General features: G+C 39.2%; 1 protein-coding gene across 1 annotated transcript in view; it reads right to left on the bottom strand.

Moving 5' to 3' along the window:
* The window catches only part of PMPCA (peptidase, mitochondrial processing subunit alpha), a 970,881-nt gene that overhangs the window by 819,193 nt on the left and 132,880 nt on the right, over window positions 1-18,808 (bottom strand). The window contains exon 4 of the mRNA XM_044057867.1: window positions 12,513-12,595. Coding sequence (XP_043913802.1) covers window positions 12,513-12,595 — 83 coding nt within the window. The remainder of the gene's footprint in view (window positions 1-12,512; window positions 12,596-18,808) is intronic.

Below are 18,808 nucleotides of genomic sequence, written 5' to 3'. Positions count from 1 at the left end.
GAACCTCACCAAGAGGATCACTGGCCTCAAGCAGATGCCCTATGCAGCACGACTGAAGAAACTCCACCTAGCTGTACTCGGTTGCATACCGCCTATTCAGAGGTGATCTCTGCCTGATGTACAAGGCCATGTCCAACCCAGAATTGATGGACATGCTCCACCTAAAGAAAACCATATCCCCTCGAGCCACACGCTCCAGGGATCTAAACCTCACCACAACAATATATAGGACGTGCTGGAGGGATAGATTCCTGTCCCAGAGACTTCCCATGCTCTGGAACAAGATTCCAATCTACATTAGGCAGAGCTCCTAGCTAACCCCTCTTCAAGAGAAACCTTGACGAGTGAATGGGAAACAGAAAGTTTACCCCCAGGATCACTTCAATGGTTCTGCTGGACAGAGGTACAGGGAACTAATCTAAAGGGGCGGCAAAAGCCAATACATTCCGGCTAGGCTTATAAATGCCTTCAAGCAGATAGCCTAGTACCTACCTTGAACCTACCTATACCTGAGCTTATAATTTACAAGGATAAGAGTGTAAAGGGTAAAAGGTTTTGGTACTTTGTGCTTCTTGTATAAAATATCAGTCGAGACCTTTGGCTGAAATAAAGTTAGTTACAGCTTTGTCAGGAGCAAGGCTGATGGGATTACTTGGTTCCAAAATAAAGATCTTCATAAGTCTATAATGAGAGGTAGGTCCAAATTATTTTAAAATACCAATTAAACATATTAAGGATCCAAACTCTCAGCATCTTAGTGCAATAATTTAGAACACAGCCAGAAATAATGGAGGGACAAAGGCATAATGTTAATGTCATATATAGTGTCTGTACTTCCGTTTTTATATTTATACTGTTATATTTTTTGTGTGTTTTCTTGTCTGTACATTGCTTGAAGCAACAACATTTTGTTTAGCCTGCACTCATGTGGGTCCAAATGACAGTAAGTTTACTTTGATAAAATTAAGGTAGATTTAAAATATTTCTAAAGGATACAAAGTCTAAAAAATGTCTGTCATTATTTAGCAACTTTAATCCCCAATAATTTGCTAGAAAAATCACATTTTATGAGGAACACACCAAAAATATAAGATAAAATCTGGACATTCTAAAAAACTGTGGACAACTGAGAGGTACAGGACGCAGTATTAGCAATTCATAAAATATGTAAACAAAACAGATGACATTTTGCACAACATCTCTACATGGCCAGACTTTAATAAATGCCAATACTCAAAAAAGCTATATACTGTTTAACTATGTCAAAAAGGCCTGATAAAAGGTTTTGAAGTTAAAATATTTCTTCCCAAATTCTTATATCTTATTTACAACAGACCACATTAATTTGTCATTAAAAGGTAACAAGGTTATGACAAAAGTTTTAGGAAAAAAGTATAAAAAAGTTTCAGGCCTACTAGCAATGATGAGAAAAAAAAACATCCCAAAACAAAATATCTCATCATCTTATAAACTTCTGTTATGCAAATTAGTACACTTTGAATAAGACAGAGAGCTTGAAATTTTGGCTACCTCAGAACAAACTGATGTTAACAGCCACTAGTGACACATGGAATAGTACTAGTATTAAATTACTGAAGTTTCATACGATCATAGGAGTTTACTAGGCTATCGATCTGGAGGTCATTTCAAGCCTATCCATGTCAACCCAATGTAGTACCATAGATATGCTAGTCAATACCCAGGATTGCATTTAGTAATGACTGCCCATGTCCAGGAGGGTTGTGGGCGCTATCCCCAGTATTAATTTATGGTGCCCCATACAAGTGTTATAGAGGTGCTCTGTTTCATATGAATTGGTAGTCTATTCCAAAGACGCGACAGTCACTGGGAGATAAATCTGTCCCTCTAACATGTCCTATTTAAGTTACAGCAAAGAATGAGGGAGTGACATACTACTGCTTATTAAAAGACTAATTTTCTGTGTTAGTTGTGTATAAATCCGACAAAGCCAAAATGCTAAGTGTAATACTAAATGATATCAACACCTGGAGTACTGTCAGAATTGTTCTGGCTCTAAGTCTTCCAACTTTATTCTGCAGAAAGTTATGACTTTAAATATTGTCTCACGTCAATACTGGATGGAAAACTTAGTGCGATAGTGGGAGATGTTAGTTACCCGGCTATAAATATGAGCAAACCAAGTGTAACAAAGTCAAAAACTTTACTGACTGGTACCAGCAAGAAGTGCTTTCTTCTGAAGAATAAGGACTTCATCTAATGAAAGTGCTTACTCCTGGCACTACTCAATAATGTTTTTGACTATATTACACTTTGTTTTTATTTTTATTTTTTGCAGTGTGCAGCTGTTGCCATCTGTGTTTTTACCAGTTATAAATGTGGAAAAATGTTATGGGACATCATGGCTTTCATCTTACTTTTTTGGAGTTGATAAACCTGCATCATTTCAAGCATATGGTGAGAATTTCCACACATAGTAGTAACATCAAACTGGACCTTATCTTAATTAAAAATAAAGGATTAGTTTAAAAATGTGAAAATGAGTCCATCTTTGGGAACATCATGCCACTTATCACTGAAGATTACAATTTTTGAAGTTTTCATTTAATGGAATGGCCAAGATAAGACAATAAAAACAAGTGAATGAAAACAATATAATAAAAAGACAGTTAAAAATAATAGCAATGGGACAAAATTAACTTTGAGGAAAACAGGAATCATGGACAGCCCATTTTCAATTAAACATGTAAAGAATGTCTTGAACCAATACACTGTACCTATGGAAATAAGTCAGCACCCATTGTGGTGAAAATCAAGATTAACAATGTTTATTTACAGCATAAAAGAAAGGCTTTTAAGGTCTAAAAAAACTAATTTATAACAAAAAGAAATTAAACAGTGCTATCGAAAAACTTAAGTAGGGAATTTATGTGTAAACCAAAATTTTAATTCATACTGGCAAACTTAAAAAAAATAACACATTTCACAGTTAAGTAAAGCATTACCGCCGGCCCCATACTTTTTGAAGCAAACTCATTAATTCAAGGAAGATAGCAGCAAAACTTTCAATAAATACATTGTTAAATTTGTGAGATTAAATAAGGAAGGTGATAGTTTTCCTTGTGATAACACAGAGTTACAGGTTTGTCTAAAAATAATACAGGATGGTGTACTTTTGGTCTTCCAGAACATTTAAGCTACTCTCTCAATGGGGCTAGATGATATATCATTAAAATTCACTCTGCGGAATAAAAAGAAGTTATATACTCACCATAACATTCCATCTGTGTTGTCCACTTTCATTCTTCTTCAATGAATGGGTTTGAGTCAGATCCTCGGATCTGACTCTGTCACTTTCTAAAGATTCTAGGATACAACTCTCGAGCTCTTCCCTTACCCACAATGCCCCTAACCACTATAATAACTCAGATCGAGCCTGCGGCTATTTTATGCATTACAGTCATAAAATACAATTACAGTGCTATGACAAAAACGCGATAGCTGAAAGATCAGGAGCTCAAACAGGAACAACGGCTCCTAACAATAATTCTCTTACACCTTTTCCAAAATCATGGACAGGGAGAAGGAGGGAGGGAAGTTAAAGAATGAAAATGGACAACACAGATGTAACGTTATAGTGAGTATATGACTTCTTTATCTGATGATGTCATTTTCATTCATTCCTCAACAAATGGGACAGAGTCCCCAGCTACAGTAACCTTGGGTGGCCCTGATGGAAAGATGTTCCAGAGAACCCGCAGAACCATGGGCAGCTCTACTTCTGGAGATTACATCCAATTTATAATACGTAATAAAGGCATGGGTATTAGACAAAGTGGCAGCTGCACAAATATCGTCAATAGAGGCTCCAGCCGATATAGACATCAACTTGGGTGAATGTACTTTTGGTTTTCTTGGTAAGGTTATACCTCTCAAGGAATAAATATAATAAATACAATCTGTTATCCATTTAGCCAGTGTAGTTTTTGAAACCAGTCTTCCCAATTTTTTACTATGAAAGGAGACAAATAATTGATCAGTTTTTCTAAACTCCTTGGTCCTGTGAAGAGATCTCATCATCTTATAAACTGCTGTTATGCAAATTACTAAACTTTGAATAGACAAAGCTGCCTATGTATATCAAGATGATGAAGGGTGTATTCTTCGTTGTTTTCAAATCTGGGGAAGAGAACTGGCAAATCGATGACTTGATTGATACTGGTTTCAGAGGCAACTTTTGTTAAGAAGGAAGGATGTGTGGTGTTTGGAAGATAGTGCTTTGAGTTCAGATACTCATCTATTGGAAGAGATACTCATCTTGCAGAAGATACAGCTACCAGAAAGACAGTTTTCCAAGAAACTTAAAATCTACTTTAGCTGATGGTTCAAAGGGAGAAAGTACTAAGGTTTGCAAAACCATAGTGAGGTCCCAAAGTGGAGTGGGGTCCTTTATTGGAGGTCTAAGTAAAAAAGTACCCTTAAGAAAAGCCTTTCATAATTTAGATGAAGCTAAAAGAGAAGCATTATCTTCAAAGTGATAGTTCGAGATGGCTGCTAACTATACCTTAATGGTGGAAAAATTTGCTCCACCTTGAAAACTCGAGACAAGCAAATCTAGAACAGCTGGAAGCTAGGTGGTAAAGGGATACAAGTCTCTCTGATAAACCCTAAAGGAAAACCTTTTTCATTTACTTTTGTAAATTCTCCTAATCAAAGGTTTATGAGATGATACTAGGATTTTTTGAACTGGGGAGGAAAGCCTTGAATGTCAAGCCATCATCAGAACTGGAGAAACCATGTGGTCAACTTCAGGCTTGCAATGTGCAGGTGGTCTGGACTGGGATCCAGCATCCACTGTCCAATAAGGACATACTAGGTGAGACCAAAGGAAGGGGAAGGTCAGAAAGGAACAATGTGGATAACTGTGCTCTTTAACTTGAAGTGCTTTCTGAAGAAACTTGGTGATGAGAGGCAGGGGAGGTAAATGAAACAGCACAAACACACACATATACATACATCAATCCAACATAACTTAAAACTGCTCAGTTTCTGCCTCCCCACAAATTTCATGTATTTTATGTGTAATTTGCTCTTTCCCTTTTCTAAAGATCCCTTTTGCAGTTCTTTTATCTTTTCTGCAATGTTCAGTGTTTCAAATACAGTTAGTTTAGAGTTGGATTTCATTTTTCTAGTAACTGCCTTTTGGCAGCCAATAGAATTAAACTTAATAAGGCTTTACTTTGTCAATTCAGACTATTATGTCTTATCTCAAAAATCAGTTCCATAGTTATAGAAATTTACTCCCTCAATATTTCTGATAGAGTACTCTGCACAGAATTTAATCTGCTAAATAATTATACTCCCAAAAAACATCACACCTCCAACATTTGCCATCTACCCGAGGAAAAATTCTTTTAAGTCTGCCTGGAGTATAAAAATATCTACGTAAATACTTCCAAGCAAAAATCCTAAACCTTTGGAGCCATCCATTTGTCCTCCCATTGTTCCCTTGTAAAAAGATTTTCCAGTCTCTCTTCCTAACCTTTTGTAATCTCCTCTGAATGAGCAGTCATCCCTATTGGCAAAATCTCCTTCCTCCATTCCTACGTTGGCTCAGCTCTTATAACACTTTCTGTAGCCCTATAAATATAGCATTTTGTATGGTTGCTGTTATTCTCCTTAGGGATCTGCATCCAAAATCTCACACACTACTTTTTTCTTGACTCTCCCGCTTGCTTCATCACTATCCCATTCCACTTTGAACAACAACCTTCTGCTTAACTCATTACATCCAAGTGATGCCTCTATGCAACACATATTGCTTGTTCATATTTGCATTAGTAATTCCAAAACCATACTATGTACAAGGTTTTAAAATGTTTCAAATTAAAGCTTATACAATGACAAACTCAACTGCATTAATAGCTGACCTCTTGTCTAGTGCAGGTAAATAGATATTAACTGTTGTTTTTATGATATTAAGTTCTATAGATATTTTCACATCTTTCTAAATATCTCAACTACCAGGTAACACAGACAGAACTCCTTAGCCGCATATGAAAGCTCTCAGCTACATGAATAAAATGCTGCTGACAGAATGTGTGTAACTCGAGTAGTTGCTAAGACATTGCAAGTTGTTTACAAAATGTGTGTTTACTGTGACTTACAAAATTCAATTTAAGACCTAGAACCTAAAGAATACTACCACTATAAAAATAGTTTGTGCTGAAGTGTTTGCCATTTGTACTTCTTTCATAACCTCTGTGGTTCCAGAGATATTAACATTTGTTTGCAATGTAAGGACATAATATGATTTTGTCAAAAGGCTTAGCCTCTACCCATTGGAAGTTACAGTGCAAACTTCCTGAGCTCCATTGGAGTGAATGAGTTAAGTTATTGATACAAGTCTTAACTGTGTAGTTCTTCCAATCAGGTAAGCCTACCACCTTATTCTATTGGGAGGATCAGTTTATGCCACTTAACTCTTGCCCCCCCCCATAAATTCCTTCAAGTCTTTATTAACAAATATCCACAACTTCTCTGGTTAATAAGAATACACCTGACCTGTATATAATACTAAAGGAACTAAAAACATGCACACCACCTGTATACTGCTATCCATAAACCAGAGCTTCCAGTTTCGCAGTTTTTGTTTAGTCTATCCCTATATATCCTTGGCTCCCATACCTTAAGCCTTTTTAATCCATACTAACTTCATCTTATGTCCCCATAATTATGGGTATGGCTGAACCTAAGCTACAGCTGTAGTCTTTGTTTTGTTTTCATTAATTTTATATCATGAACAGACCTGAAAATGTCTCGAAATGCTCCACAACACCAAAATAACCTTTTCTGGATTTATCAAGTACAAAACATCCTCCTCTGCCAATAAAGTCACCTTTTCCTGATTGCTATACCAATTATATCCCTGAATTTCTGAGTCCCATATTTGACAATTGCACTAAATACAGAGAAAAAAAAAGGGAAAGTGGACACCCATGCCTGGTTCCTTTGCTCAAACAGAACTTATTGGAAACGAACCCTCTCACTTCTGCCTCTCATTTTGATTCTTGCCTTGATCTTTCATACATCCTCCTAATTAACCTTGTTGTTGTATCAAGAACTGCAAATGTTTCCATTGTCCTACTCACAAAAATGCAGCTTATTCTGTTGAAAGTTTTTTGCATGAACACCAACCAAAAGCAGCAGTATTTTATTCCATTCTGCTTCCCTCTGGATCATCCTTGCTCTATTGATGTTGTCAAATGTTTGCCTCCCCTCCACAAAACAACAATGATCCACATCTATTAGTTTTGGCAATTCATCCAGTATAGACAAGCACTTTACAATCATGATTTAAAACTGAAATGGGTCTACACAAAGCTGGGTCTGATGGGTCCTTATACTCTTTGGGTAATACTGCTGCCACAGCTTTCTTCCAAGATACTGCTGCTGTCTCCCATCCTTTTAAAATGCTATTAAAAAATCTACCAGATCTTTATCACTTTCTTCCCTCCTAACTTCCAAATATCTACAGGAATACTATCTGTTCCTGGAGACTTCTTTGCAGGAGTGATTAAACATCACTGTTTTAGTTCATCTCCTCCTATTTTAACTTTTAGTTAAGCCTGAACTTCCTCCAACTTTGGCATAATTAAGTATTCATAAATTACTTCCATTTATGCTCTTTCTTGGCTTCCACATTTCTCTGTAATATGCACATTCTTCTAACATTTCCAAAATATCTCTAATACCTCTATAGGATCTCAAGTTATTTTTCTTGTCATAGGCTCCCTAGGTCTGCTGATAATCCTTTCGATTTTCTGTTGCCTAAGTCACTGTGCCAAAAATGTTTTCTGCTCTGGATCCATTTTCAAAATAATAGTTGCTTAACAGCAATATTTATAACATTGTGCATATTATCCACATACTCCTCTATTTTCTCTTTAGCATGCCACAGCTGTTACTCTATTTCTGTGAGATTCCACTTATTCTGCAGTATTTTAACTTTTGCCAGCCCATCTGAATAATCCCTAATTACTCTCGAATAATTTCCACTAACCATGCCATACATTCCTCTCTTTTTAACATGTAGATGGGAAAACTCTGGTATCTCATTTTTACTTCATTACCCTGCATTTTTAGCAGAAGCTTTAAATTAACTGAACATAAAATTTCTATCCATTCTAGTCCAGTTATTGTACCATAGGTAATAACATGTAAATTCTACCCTAGCCCCTACTGAATTCATGTCATTCATACCAAACATTTTCAAAGATTTATTCAGAAATCTACCCTCTTTTATATTTCCCCTCTAGGAACACCAATGCATCCTCAGTATTGCAAATCAAGTTCCAGTCTGCACCTACGAGTAATATTCCCTGCTGAATGCTAATTATTTCTCCCAAAACTTTAAGCTCCATTAACAGCAGTTTTTGGTGGGATATAAATAGGGTCTATGTCTATATTATTTCATCGACTGCTTAGAATGTCAAACACCTAAATGTTGACAGCTAAGGGTCGAAAACCGACAATGTTGAACGGCCAGTTACACACATTCTTTCACCGGGAAAGAATTTGCTTAGCCATTATCGGGAGTTTGCCCTTTCCCCAATGTACAGCGATCTCAGAGTTGGTGTATTTAGTTAGGGGGTGTGGGGGGCACAGCCCCCAACATCGGGGGGGCAAAGTCCCCCACTTTGTTATGGCTTGCAAGTTTGTGTTGCTTTGGCATGGTCAAGTGAAATATTTCCTGATGAAAGCATTCGCTTAACTGGCCATTCGACATAGTCAGTTGTCAACCCTTAGCTGTCGACATTTAGGCATTCAACAAGTTAAATGGTCGATAATGTAAATACAGAACCTAAAAATACATGCTCTTACTACTACAAATCTACAGTTATCTTTTTCCTCCCTCTTCTATCACAACTGGAGCCCCTATAGCAAACAGTATTATCACTCCTCCTTTTCCTTTGTTCCTGATATTCTGCTGAATATCCATTCTGAAATCCTTTCTTTGTCAAATTCATATGCTCATTTCTTTCCAAATGTGTCTCCTACAGCATTGCTACTTGCACTCTGCATTTCCTAATAAAATTCCTATTATAATTCAATACTCTTTTCTAGTTCTCTATACCTGTAAGGCCATTTACATTCCAAGATGACATGAATGTAGTAGTCATTATGATAAAAATCTATTCTCACTCATTATACAAGATAGCCTTTGTTAAATATGCATTTCCAACTTTTGTCTTACATGCACTCACTAATGCCTGGCAGGCTGATCTTGGTCTCACTTCTTTCTTATTAAGAAAAGAAACATTATGAATATTTCGAGCATATTTTCCTTCTTGTTCAAGCATCATTCAGTAAAATTACCTTAAACATTTTACAACCTTAACTTCTATACAAACATTGCTGCTTCCAATAACTACCTTAATTTGCAAATGAAACATTATTTACAGTCTAGTGTGCTACTATGTCTTGTATACAAGACTTTCCTAGATGGATCTCCATCTTCAGTGGCCTGTCTTCACCCAGATTCAAACCAACAATTATTTTCTAAAGCAAATGTATTGTTTAGCTGACCTCTAAACTTTTGACATTCTGACCTTATACTGACTTTGGTGAGCTTGTCAAAATGCAAGTATTTTAAGATATCCTGACAGCATTAAGTGATTCTCATTATACAGTATTTGCATCACACCTTTTCTTTAGACTGCTTAATTTAGTATTAGGATGAGAAGCAGCAGCAGACTACGGTGACATTTAAGGAAACCTAAACTACCAGTCTCACCTACTTGACAGTATAAACATGCCTACTACCTTGCCTCTCCATTCTCCTTAAACAACCCATGTTAGAGTTGTTTTTTTTATGTTATTTACTTTGTTCTCGTTTGTACACACAATACCAAGGAAATATATGTCTCCTCCACCACCCCTAAAGTACCTACAGAATATTTTAATTTGCTTTGTTATAACATCTTTTCTACTGTCTCCTTCTGTCACTTCAGGTCGATGATCTACAATCATTCCTCCCCCCTTTCAACTAGGGTCCGAGTCACCTTTCTGCTCTGAGAGCACTGAATTTCAGTTCATGCTGGCTCATAGGCCATGGCAGCCTTTGTTCCTCCAAGAAAAAAAAAAACACTTTAAACATAATTTCAAGTCCTCTTCCTTGAAAAAAACACACAGAAATCAAACTATTCAAGTCTGAATAGTCATTACCACTAAACATTTGGTACGCTCATCTACTTTCAGAAGTTCTCCAGTTTCTCACACTTTAGACAGTACTTGCTTCACCATCTTTCCAGCACTGTTGGGAATAGATACGCAATGAGTTCTTTCCAATGCTATCTCATGAGCAGGTATTCCTATCCATTTCTTAAGCTGCTCCTTCACAAACACCAGGCAGTTGGTCTTTTTTATTTTTTTCTGGGATTTCTGGAGTAATTTAGGTTCTCCCTTTGGGAGCCATCTTCCAACTTAACTAACTTTCCAGAATATTTTACTGTTCAACTCCAAATGCCGTCATTCATTCCTTCATGCCAGCCACTTCCATTTGAGCAAGATGGATTGCATCTGAGTGCAAGCAGAAAGTTTCTCTTTGGTGGTTTATATTTTTTGTTGTTGCTTGTTTTTATGTAGTTCTCTAACAGGCTACTTATTTTACATGCTTAATGATACCATTTTATCTGTTTTTTCTCTAACATGGCTGTAGCATCCAGAAATCGTGGTTTGCATCTACTATTTAAAAATAAAATAAAATAAAATTTGGCATTCTTCAGGCCACTTCTTCACAGGAGAACTAGCATCTAACATCTTCAACTGCTATGATTTGAAAAACACTTTTGTGCCATTTATTATATATAACATGTCTGTATTTTTTGTCCTAGTGATGCCACACTGTGAACAATATAATTTAGCACAAGGCACAAAGCTCTCTCTTTAGCATCTTCTAGCCTCGATAATTTACAAGCATCATATATTACATTCCTCCCCTACATTTAGTTAAAATTCAGCAGTTTATTACTTTTCAACATCTCCTACCAAAAGTCAGATTGCAAGCTTGTCTCAGTGCTTCTAAGTTATTTTCAGACTTTTTACATCAGTTCTTTTCATTTCCAAAATACTGACAAAACAGCTGTCTGCTTAACAGCATGCAAATCCTTTTGAAATCACTTGTCCTTACACATCTTAGCAAAATCATCATTTTTCTAGCAAAGATTATACAAAATTAATTGAATGCAAAACAATGCTTCCTCTCACCCTTGTAACCAGAACTAGTACACATGGTTTGAATTTTAAATACATGACTGACCTCATGGTTGCATCTCCATTTATGTAACAATGGACTATTACACAATTCTTTTTTTCACACTCATTACTTCAAAGCATCTTTATTGTATTTCTTATTGTTTGCATTTTATATGACTTTCATTTCATCTCACATGCATATATTTTCTCAGCATATACAGCAGTTCATGTTCTTATGCATCTGTCCTCCCTACAATTTCTTTGCAACTGTCTCTGTGGGCATCAGTCAAGTTTAGGCACGGCAGACTTACTAGCAATCTCCCGGTAATGCAACGCACACTTACACTGGTCCACTGGTGAGATGTCCTTGTAAATTACTGAATGCACATGAGTACATACTGATGTGCAACTAACTAGGAAGTCCTGAAGTCACACTTCAAGCAACAGAACATAGTCACTGTACACCAGAACACACCAGATTTGATTATTAATTTTAAAACTATACTCCGGTTGATTCTGTAATTTTGATGGGCATGTTGCAGGTCAGGTACAATGCTTTGGTGGGCAGTCTATCTCGTGGGCCACCTGTTGGACACATGAGAATTGGAAGAAACTCCCTGTGTCTGGACAAGATTTATGCTGCTTTTAGTTTCCTTACAGATAGTCTTAAATCACATCAGAGGAGGTAGTTAGGCTGAGGAAATAGTCAAACATTCTAAGGCCCTTAATTTCTCCAAGGTAGGCAATGTCATTATTATGGTGAATTAAACACAATCATGCCAGGATATAAATAAATGGATCAGAAAAGCAGTTATTAATGTAAACATCTTTTGTCTACATTCTACAAAGCTGATATGCAGAATATTAGTAGCAGCAAAAATGTGTACTAAATGTCAAGAAAAACTTTCAAAGATTAATGTACTACCTGGATCTTAACAGGAAAAAAATGAAGTTACAAAAAGACAAGAGATGGTAAAATACAGATGCCACCCCCCCCCCCACCTAAACTACTTTTAAGTAAAATTGAATTTAGAAACATTAATCTGCATGCATACTACATGTCAAGCAAATGTTTTACTTGGAGACATTCTGTTCTCCAATAAATTCCTATTGAGAACTTAAGAACAGACTCTCAGAAAAAGAAAAAAAAATGAAGACCTGTCAACACCTTCTCACACTCCTAATTCTTACCGAGGGTTCAGTCATGCATTCAAAATTATGAGAGACTAATGGGCAAGGTTGTAAGACTGGCATTTCTAGATCATTTTACTACTCACCTTGATGTCTGACAGTCACAGATGCCTCCATGTTTTTCCAACGTCAACAAAATTTCATCCTTGCTTCCAAACTGAGCTGTAGACTGGAGGGAAACAGAAAAATTAAATAACCCAACATGTCTGGAAAATCTCTTTTATAAACATTTCTCCCAAAGATAAACAAAGCCAACATATCTTCAATGGTACACTCAAGAGTCACAAATTTATATGAACAATCTGAAGGGCTGAACAAATAAGTAGATATAGTTTAGTCTCCTTATCGAAAATTTGCAGCTTGCTTCCACATTAAAGTGATTCAGATTTGAGAAACCTGAAAGCATAATTTGCACTGGAAGAACTGACAGAAAGAAATGTGACCTAAAGACCCAAGTAATAAAGAAATCTCTAACAAATTTCAGAATGGCCAATGTTAGTTGAGAGCAAACAGTGTGTTCAAATGCTTTTGTGACAGACAACCATGTAAACCAAACAAGTGACTCCCAGAGATGAAGGATAAGGAAGGATGATGGGCTACTGAGTAAAAGTTGTCCAGCAGTCTGGATAGGATTGACCTAGCAAAAGGCTGCCCTGGAACTGGAGAAAGCATCAATTTTGTAGTGTTTGGTAAAGGTGAATACAGAGGACTAACTGGCAGCCTCCACAATAAACATTAATCTACTTCTTTGTGAAAAGTCCCTGAGTGAGCGACTTCCCTAGTGTGTGTGCTTTAGGGCAGGAAGGCACTGTCTTACCATAGTGTGAGTAGCAGAAAGGAGACAGCCTTAGAAATTCAGACATCAATAGTTTGTTTGGAGACTGGCTGGCCCAACTTAGGGTTCATAAAAGATACAAACAGCTGGTCACTCTTTCTGAAGGATTTAAATTTTATTCGTGAAAAACCTCAGTTGCCTGTGAATGTCTAGAAAACGCAAGATCCTTTCCCCCCATTTTGGAGACTGGGAAAGAAAGTGGGAACATGAATAGCTTGATTAAGGAACAACTTGTTTAGTACCTTGGACATGAATGATGGATTAGCCTTGACAGTCACCCTGTCCTTGTGAAAAATAAGGAAAGGGGAATGGCCATGAGAGCTTGCAACTCAAAAACTCTCTTGGCTCTCACCTGTGCTAAGAGGATGGTTTTCCAAATACAGAATTTTAGAGATGTGGAAGATGCTCATTCAAAAGGAGGCAGTGCAACACAAAATTAAGATCCTAAGGGGGAGACATGGGTTTCCTTGTTGGATTAAAATGTAGGACTCCCCTGCAAAAAAGCTTGACCTCCGGCCTAGCCCTATGTGGAGGGCTAACAGGTGATATCTGACAGGTGACTTTTTATGAAAGAGTACGCCAAGCCCGCTCGAAAAAGTTCACAGAGATATTGCAGTACAGTAGGAACCTCAGTGGATCCTGACAATGTTTGCAGCACCAGTAGAACAACCTTTTCCGCTCAGCAGTGAAACATTTTCTAGTAGAAGGTCTCAGCCTCCTGTAGGACTTGAACAACCTCTTGAGAAGAGGTGGCTTTGAGGAATTAAAATTCTATCATTCATAGGGCCAGGTTGACAGACAGAATATTTGAGTGGAGCAGCAATCCTTTTTGCAGAGTTACCAGGTCCATCTTAAGAGGAATTATCCTGTAACATCTCTTTGCCAGGTAAAATAGCAGGGGCAACCAATGTTGCCTCGACCAAAATGGTGCCAGTAAAAGGAGTTTAGGTGCCTCCTTTTGTGCCTTGTGAAGAACTTTTGGAAGAAGAGGCAGAGGAGAAAAAGGCATAGAGGAACTTTTCTGTCCACTGAAGTGAAGTGAAATGGTATCTGTCCTCCAGATTGTGGGACAAGGGTCCCTGGTGCAAAACTGAAGGAGCTGATGGCTGTTTGGTGACACAAAGAGGTCTATCTGAGGAGTGCCACGCTGAAGGGTGATGATGTGGAAAACCTTTCCATTCAAACTCCACTCATGGTGTTCTCCAGAGAGCGGCTTAAGGAGTCTGCTAGCACACTGTCTTGAAAATGGATTTCTGTGGCTGTGAGCATGATGTTCTTTTCTTTCACCATGTTCCATACCTCCGGCATAGTTGGTAAGACCCTGTGCTTCCCTTTTTTTCTTTACGTGCCACATGACTGTGCGGTTGTCTGTGTATACTTGGGATGGTCCAGATTTCCAAAGGTGGGAGAAAATCTGAAGAACTTCCAGAAGAGCCCTCATTTCTTTCAGATTGATATGTTCCTTCATGGCCTACACATCTCATCCAAGGCATCCATGTGAACATGATGAAAAGGAGTAGGTGGTGTGAAAGGTAGTCACGGGTTGAGAAGGTTTTGTCCTTTCCACCAAAGTAGTTTCTTCTTGAGACAAGGGAGGAAAAGAATCAGGGTGTCCAGAAGGTGGCAGTGCTGGAACCACATAGATCTCAGTTACCAGTGGATTTTCCTTATGGGTCTTTTTTTCCCCTCAAAAGACTTGGAGATATTAAAAAAAGAAGCTTAGCATTGGGCTTCATGGCACAACCACCATTCCAAGTCCTTAGCATCTACCTTGCTGAGCAATGGGTTGTGGAGGGCAGCTTTTGGAAGTAACTGTACAGACAGTGAACTTGGGGAAGGAAGGCATGACTTTTCTTTGCATCCAGTCTGCAGCCCAGAAATATCAGGTCCTGTGTAGGGACCATGAACATTTTTTTTTTTTTTGTAGCTTACATTAAAACCCACATCTGTCAAAAGATGGAGGGTGAAGTGAAGATTCCAAAGAAGAACTTGGGAGAGAGCACCTGGATCAAAAGGTCATCCAGGAAGGGAAAATCTGAATTCCCTGAGTGGGACAGAAAACCACTACTGGAACTAGACACTTTGTAAACACTTTTGGAGCTGTGGAAACACTAAAAGGCAGAGAAGTAAACTGAAAATGTGAGGAGGCAGAGAAAAACCCAAGGAATCTCCTGCAAGAAGGACAAATGAGAATATCTAAGTAAGCATCCTTCAAATCTAATGACACTAAGAAGGCTTGTGGGAGGATGAAAGAGTACGAAGGGAGAGCATTTTGAAAGATGGTGCCTTCAAGTAAGTGTTTAGAATAGATAGGTCTAGGATGGGTCTCCACTGCCCTTCTTTTCTTGGGACTTGAAAAATCCTAAAGTAAAACCCTTTTCCCATGAAGTCCTTTGGGACTTGTCCAATGGTGCCCGAATTTAGGAAGTTTTGAATAATTGGTGCCAGAAGGGATATTTGGTTTTGAGGAGGTTGCGGCATGCCTTTCAGGTGGAGAATGTTTTCCCAAGATACGGCCTAGCCATGCTCAATGATAGAGAGAACCCACTTATTTGTGGCAGTTTCCCACCTGGCCAGGGAGAGAGTCCGTCTTTGGGAAACAGGAGCAATGGGACTGAGGACAGGGGGAGGGGCTGCTACAGAGGTAATCACGGGATGTTCATTGTGTTACCCTGCTGCAGTCATCACACTTGGGTTATCCTGTCGTCAGGCGGTCCTGCAGTCGGCCTGAATTCCAAAGTCTTGGTCTGGTGTCGGTTGCTGTCGCTTCTTCCCTGACGTCAGTGCGCCAGGGGTATATAAGAGGCATCCGATGCCATTTTCTTCAGTCTTTCTTGCCGCGCGGTGCCAGAAGCAGTTTGCAAGTGCCAGTCGGCCGACACCTGAGATTTTCGAATCGAGTTTCAGTCTGAAGTCTTCAAAGCTAAGTACCCCATTGTGGAACCTTTTCTTGCCTCAGTCCGATGTCAGAAAAAGTTAACAATTGCATTTCTTGTGGGAAGCAAACACCTCATAAGGACTTTCATTCTTTTTGTATACCTTGCCTAGGCCCAGACCATGACGTCAATGGTTGTTGGTTTTGTGCTAGATTCAATAAGCGAACTATAAAGCGACGCTTTGATTTCGCACGACACTACGGTAGGAAATTTAATTACACTATGCCGTCGGAGCAACCGACTACTGGCGTGCATAAAAAACGCAAAGATAAAGACAGGCAGCCTAGATGCAAGCCAGACTCCGAGGCCTCGGCTGGGCCGGTCACCGGTTCTCCGGTTTTCAGTGAGGTGCCTACGCAGCCCCTGGCTACCGCTGAATTGGATCCCCAGACTGCTTCAGATTCTCCAGCAGAGAGTTCTAGGCCAACGCAGCCATTTTCTTTAGGCCCTACCGACGACACTGCAGAAGGAGAAGCCGGTGCTGTAGAAACACCTTCAGTTTCTGAAGGTGTCTTTAAACAGACTACTCTCACTATAAAATCTTATGCTAAGCTTAAGACTCCTCTAAAACCAAAAAAGACTACACTTCAGTCTCCAGTTCAAGGCCCCATGCCTAAGAAACAGATGCTTAAAATGGCTGAAGATTTGATTTCTTTAATCAGGGGTTCCCAACCCCCCCCGCCCCCGACAAAAGGCCTAGACAAGAGGAGGATTATGCCGCCTCTGATCAAGTGTCTGTTTCCTCAGGCTCCTCTGAGGAACAGGATTACTCCTTTCCCCCTTATGAAGATTCTGATGCTGAAGACTCCAATTCCCTCAGCTTCTCCCCCTGAAGACTATTCCTTTGGGGAAACCTTACATACCATTTGGGAACATTTCCACTAGGAAGGTCAGGACTACTCCGACTCAAAGAAAAGGCTCAGAGAGTTTCTTTTACTCCCCCAGCACAGACCACTTGCTATCCCCCCAGTTTTAGACATTGTGGATGATGTTTTCTTAGAATCTGGTCTAAATCCAGATTCTCTGCCTCTTGCTCCAGCCAAACCAGATAGATACTATAGAGTGCCTGACTCACACAAATTCCTAAACAAAAGCCCTGTTGCTGATCCAGAGACAATCTCCCAGGGTCCCAAAGGGGCTAAGGCTTCTATGGTTAAAAATCCTGTACCCTCTGAAAGGGACTCCAAAGCACTAGATAGGTGGGGGAAGAGGGTTTACACCTCAGCTACTCTAGCTATGAGAGCACTAAATTGTCAATTTCACATGCTTAAATACCAGCAATTCCTAATGTCTCAAATAAAGCAAAAGATGGGCATGCACCCTCAACAGTCTGAATTCAAGGAAATGCAGGATCTGTTGCATGCAGCTGAACAGGTGGGCAAACATACTTTACAATGTGGTTTTGATGCCTTGGAAGCTTCCTCTAGAGCAACTGTTACTGGGTCTGTTACACGTAGGCATGCTTGGTTAAAGGAACAATCTCTGCTTGATCATGTTAAAGCAAAGTTACTAGATGCACCCTTACAGCAGGATGTCTTATTTGGGGTTAAAGCAGAGGAAGTTTTAAAGAAAATGGAGGATAAGGCAAAATCTATGCAGACGGTCAAAGATTTCTTACAGGTACAGCCCCCACGCTTCAGCAGAAATTGGCCAACAAAAAATTGGTCCTTTCCAGCTTCTGACAGACCACAGAGGGGTAAATAAAGGTACCCAAGGGGCAGAGGCAAGCACAAATCCCTTACAAACCTCGCCAATGGGGCACTGCAACACAGAAGGGAGGAAAAGACAGGCCCCAAACTACTAGAAGGCAAACACAATGACTTAAACCTCAAACTGCCAAGCAAAACTCTCTTGGCAGCTCCCTTGGGAGGAAAATTAGCACTTTTTGCAAACAACTGGCGCATCGTCACAAAGGCCAAATGGGTCCTAGACATTATCTCACAAGGATACAGATTCCATTTTCACACCTTGCCAAGGATAAAAGGAATGCCAATCCTGCCACAAAATCAATAGGCAGAGGCACAAAAACAAATTACAGCTCTCATGGACATGAGAGCCATTCAACTGGTACCTACACAGGAGCAAGGCCAAGGATTTTACTCAAGGCTCTTTCTAGTCCCCAGAACAGACAATGCTTGGAGACGTATTCTGGACCTTTCAGTTCTAAACACTTTCTTGCAAGTACCCAAATTCAAGATGCTAACACTACAGCAGCTTCTTCCCATGTTGGGCAAGAAAGCTTGGCTAGTAACATTGGACCTCAAGGAGGCATACCTGCATGTCCCCATCAGACAAAATTGCAGAAGATACCTCCATTTCATTGCAGGTTCAACCCATTACCAATTCTCTGCACTGCCTTTTGGCTTATCTACTGCGCCCAGGGTCTTCACAAAATGCCTGGCACCAGTAATTGCATACTGCAGACAAAGAGGAATTCAAATATACCCATACCTGGACGACTGACTCATCCAAGCAGAAAGCAAGGACATTCTCTTACAACACCTGGCTTTTGTAAAACACCTTCTAAGTTGCCTAGGGTACACAGTAAACGAAAAGAAATTAAAACTAGTGCCCTCACAAAATATGACATTCCTGGGTGCCAGCTTGAATA

Source organism: Protopterus annectens, chromosome 16.part0, assembly GCF_019279795.1.
Source record: "Protopterus annectens isolate FY-2018-M chromosome 16.part0, PAN1.0, whole genome shotgun sequence".
Taxonomy (NCBI): Eukaryota; Metazoa; Chordata; order Ceratodontiformes; family Protopteridae; genus Protopterus; species Protopterus annectens.
The sequence above is the reverse complement of the archived record's forward strand: the minus strand, read 5'-3'. Positions and strand labels throughout refer to the sequence as shown.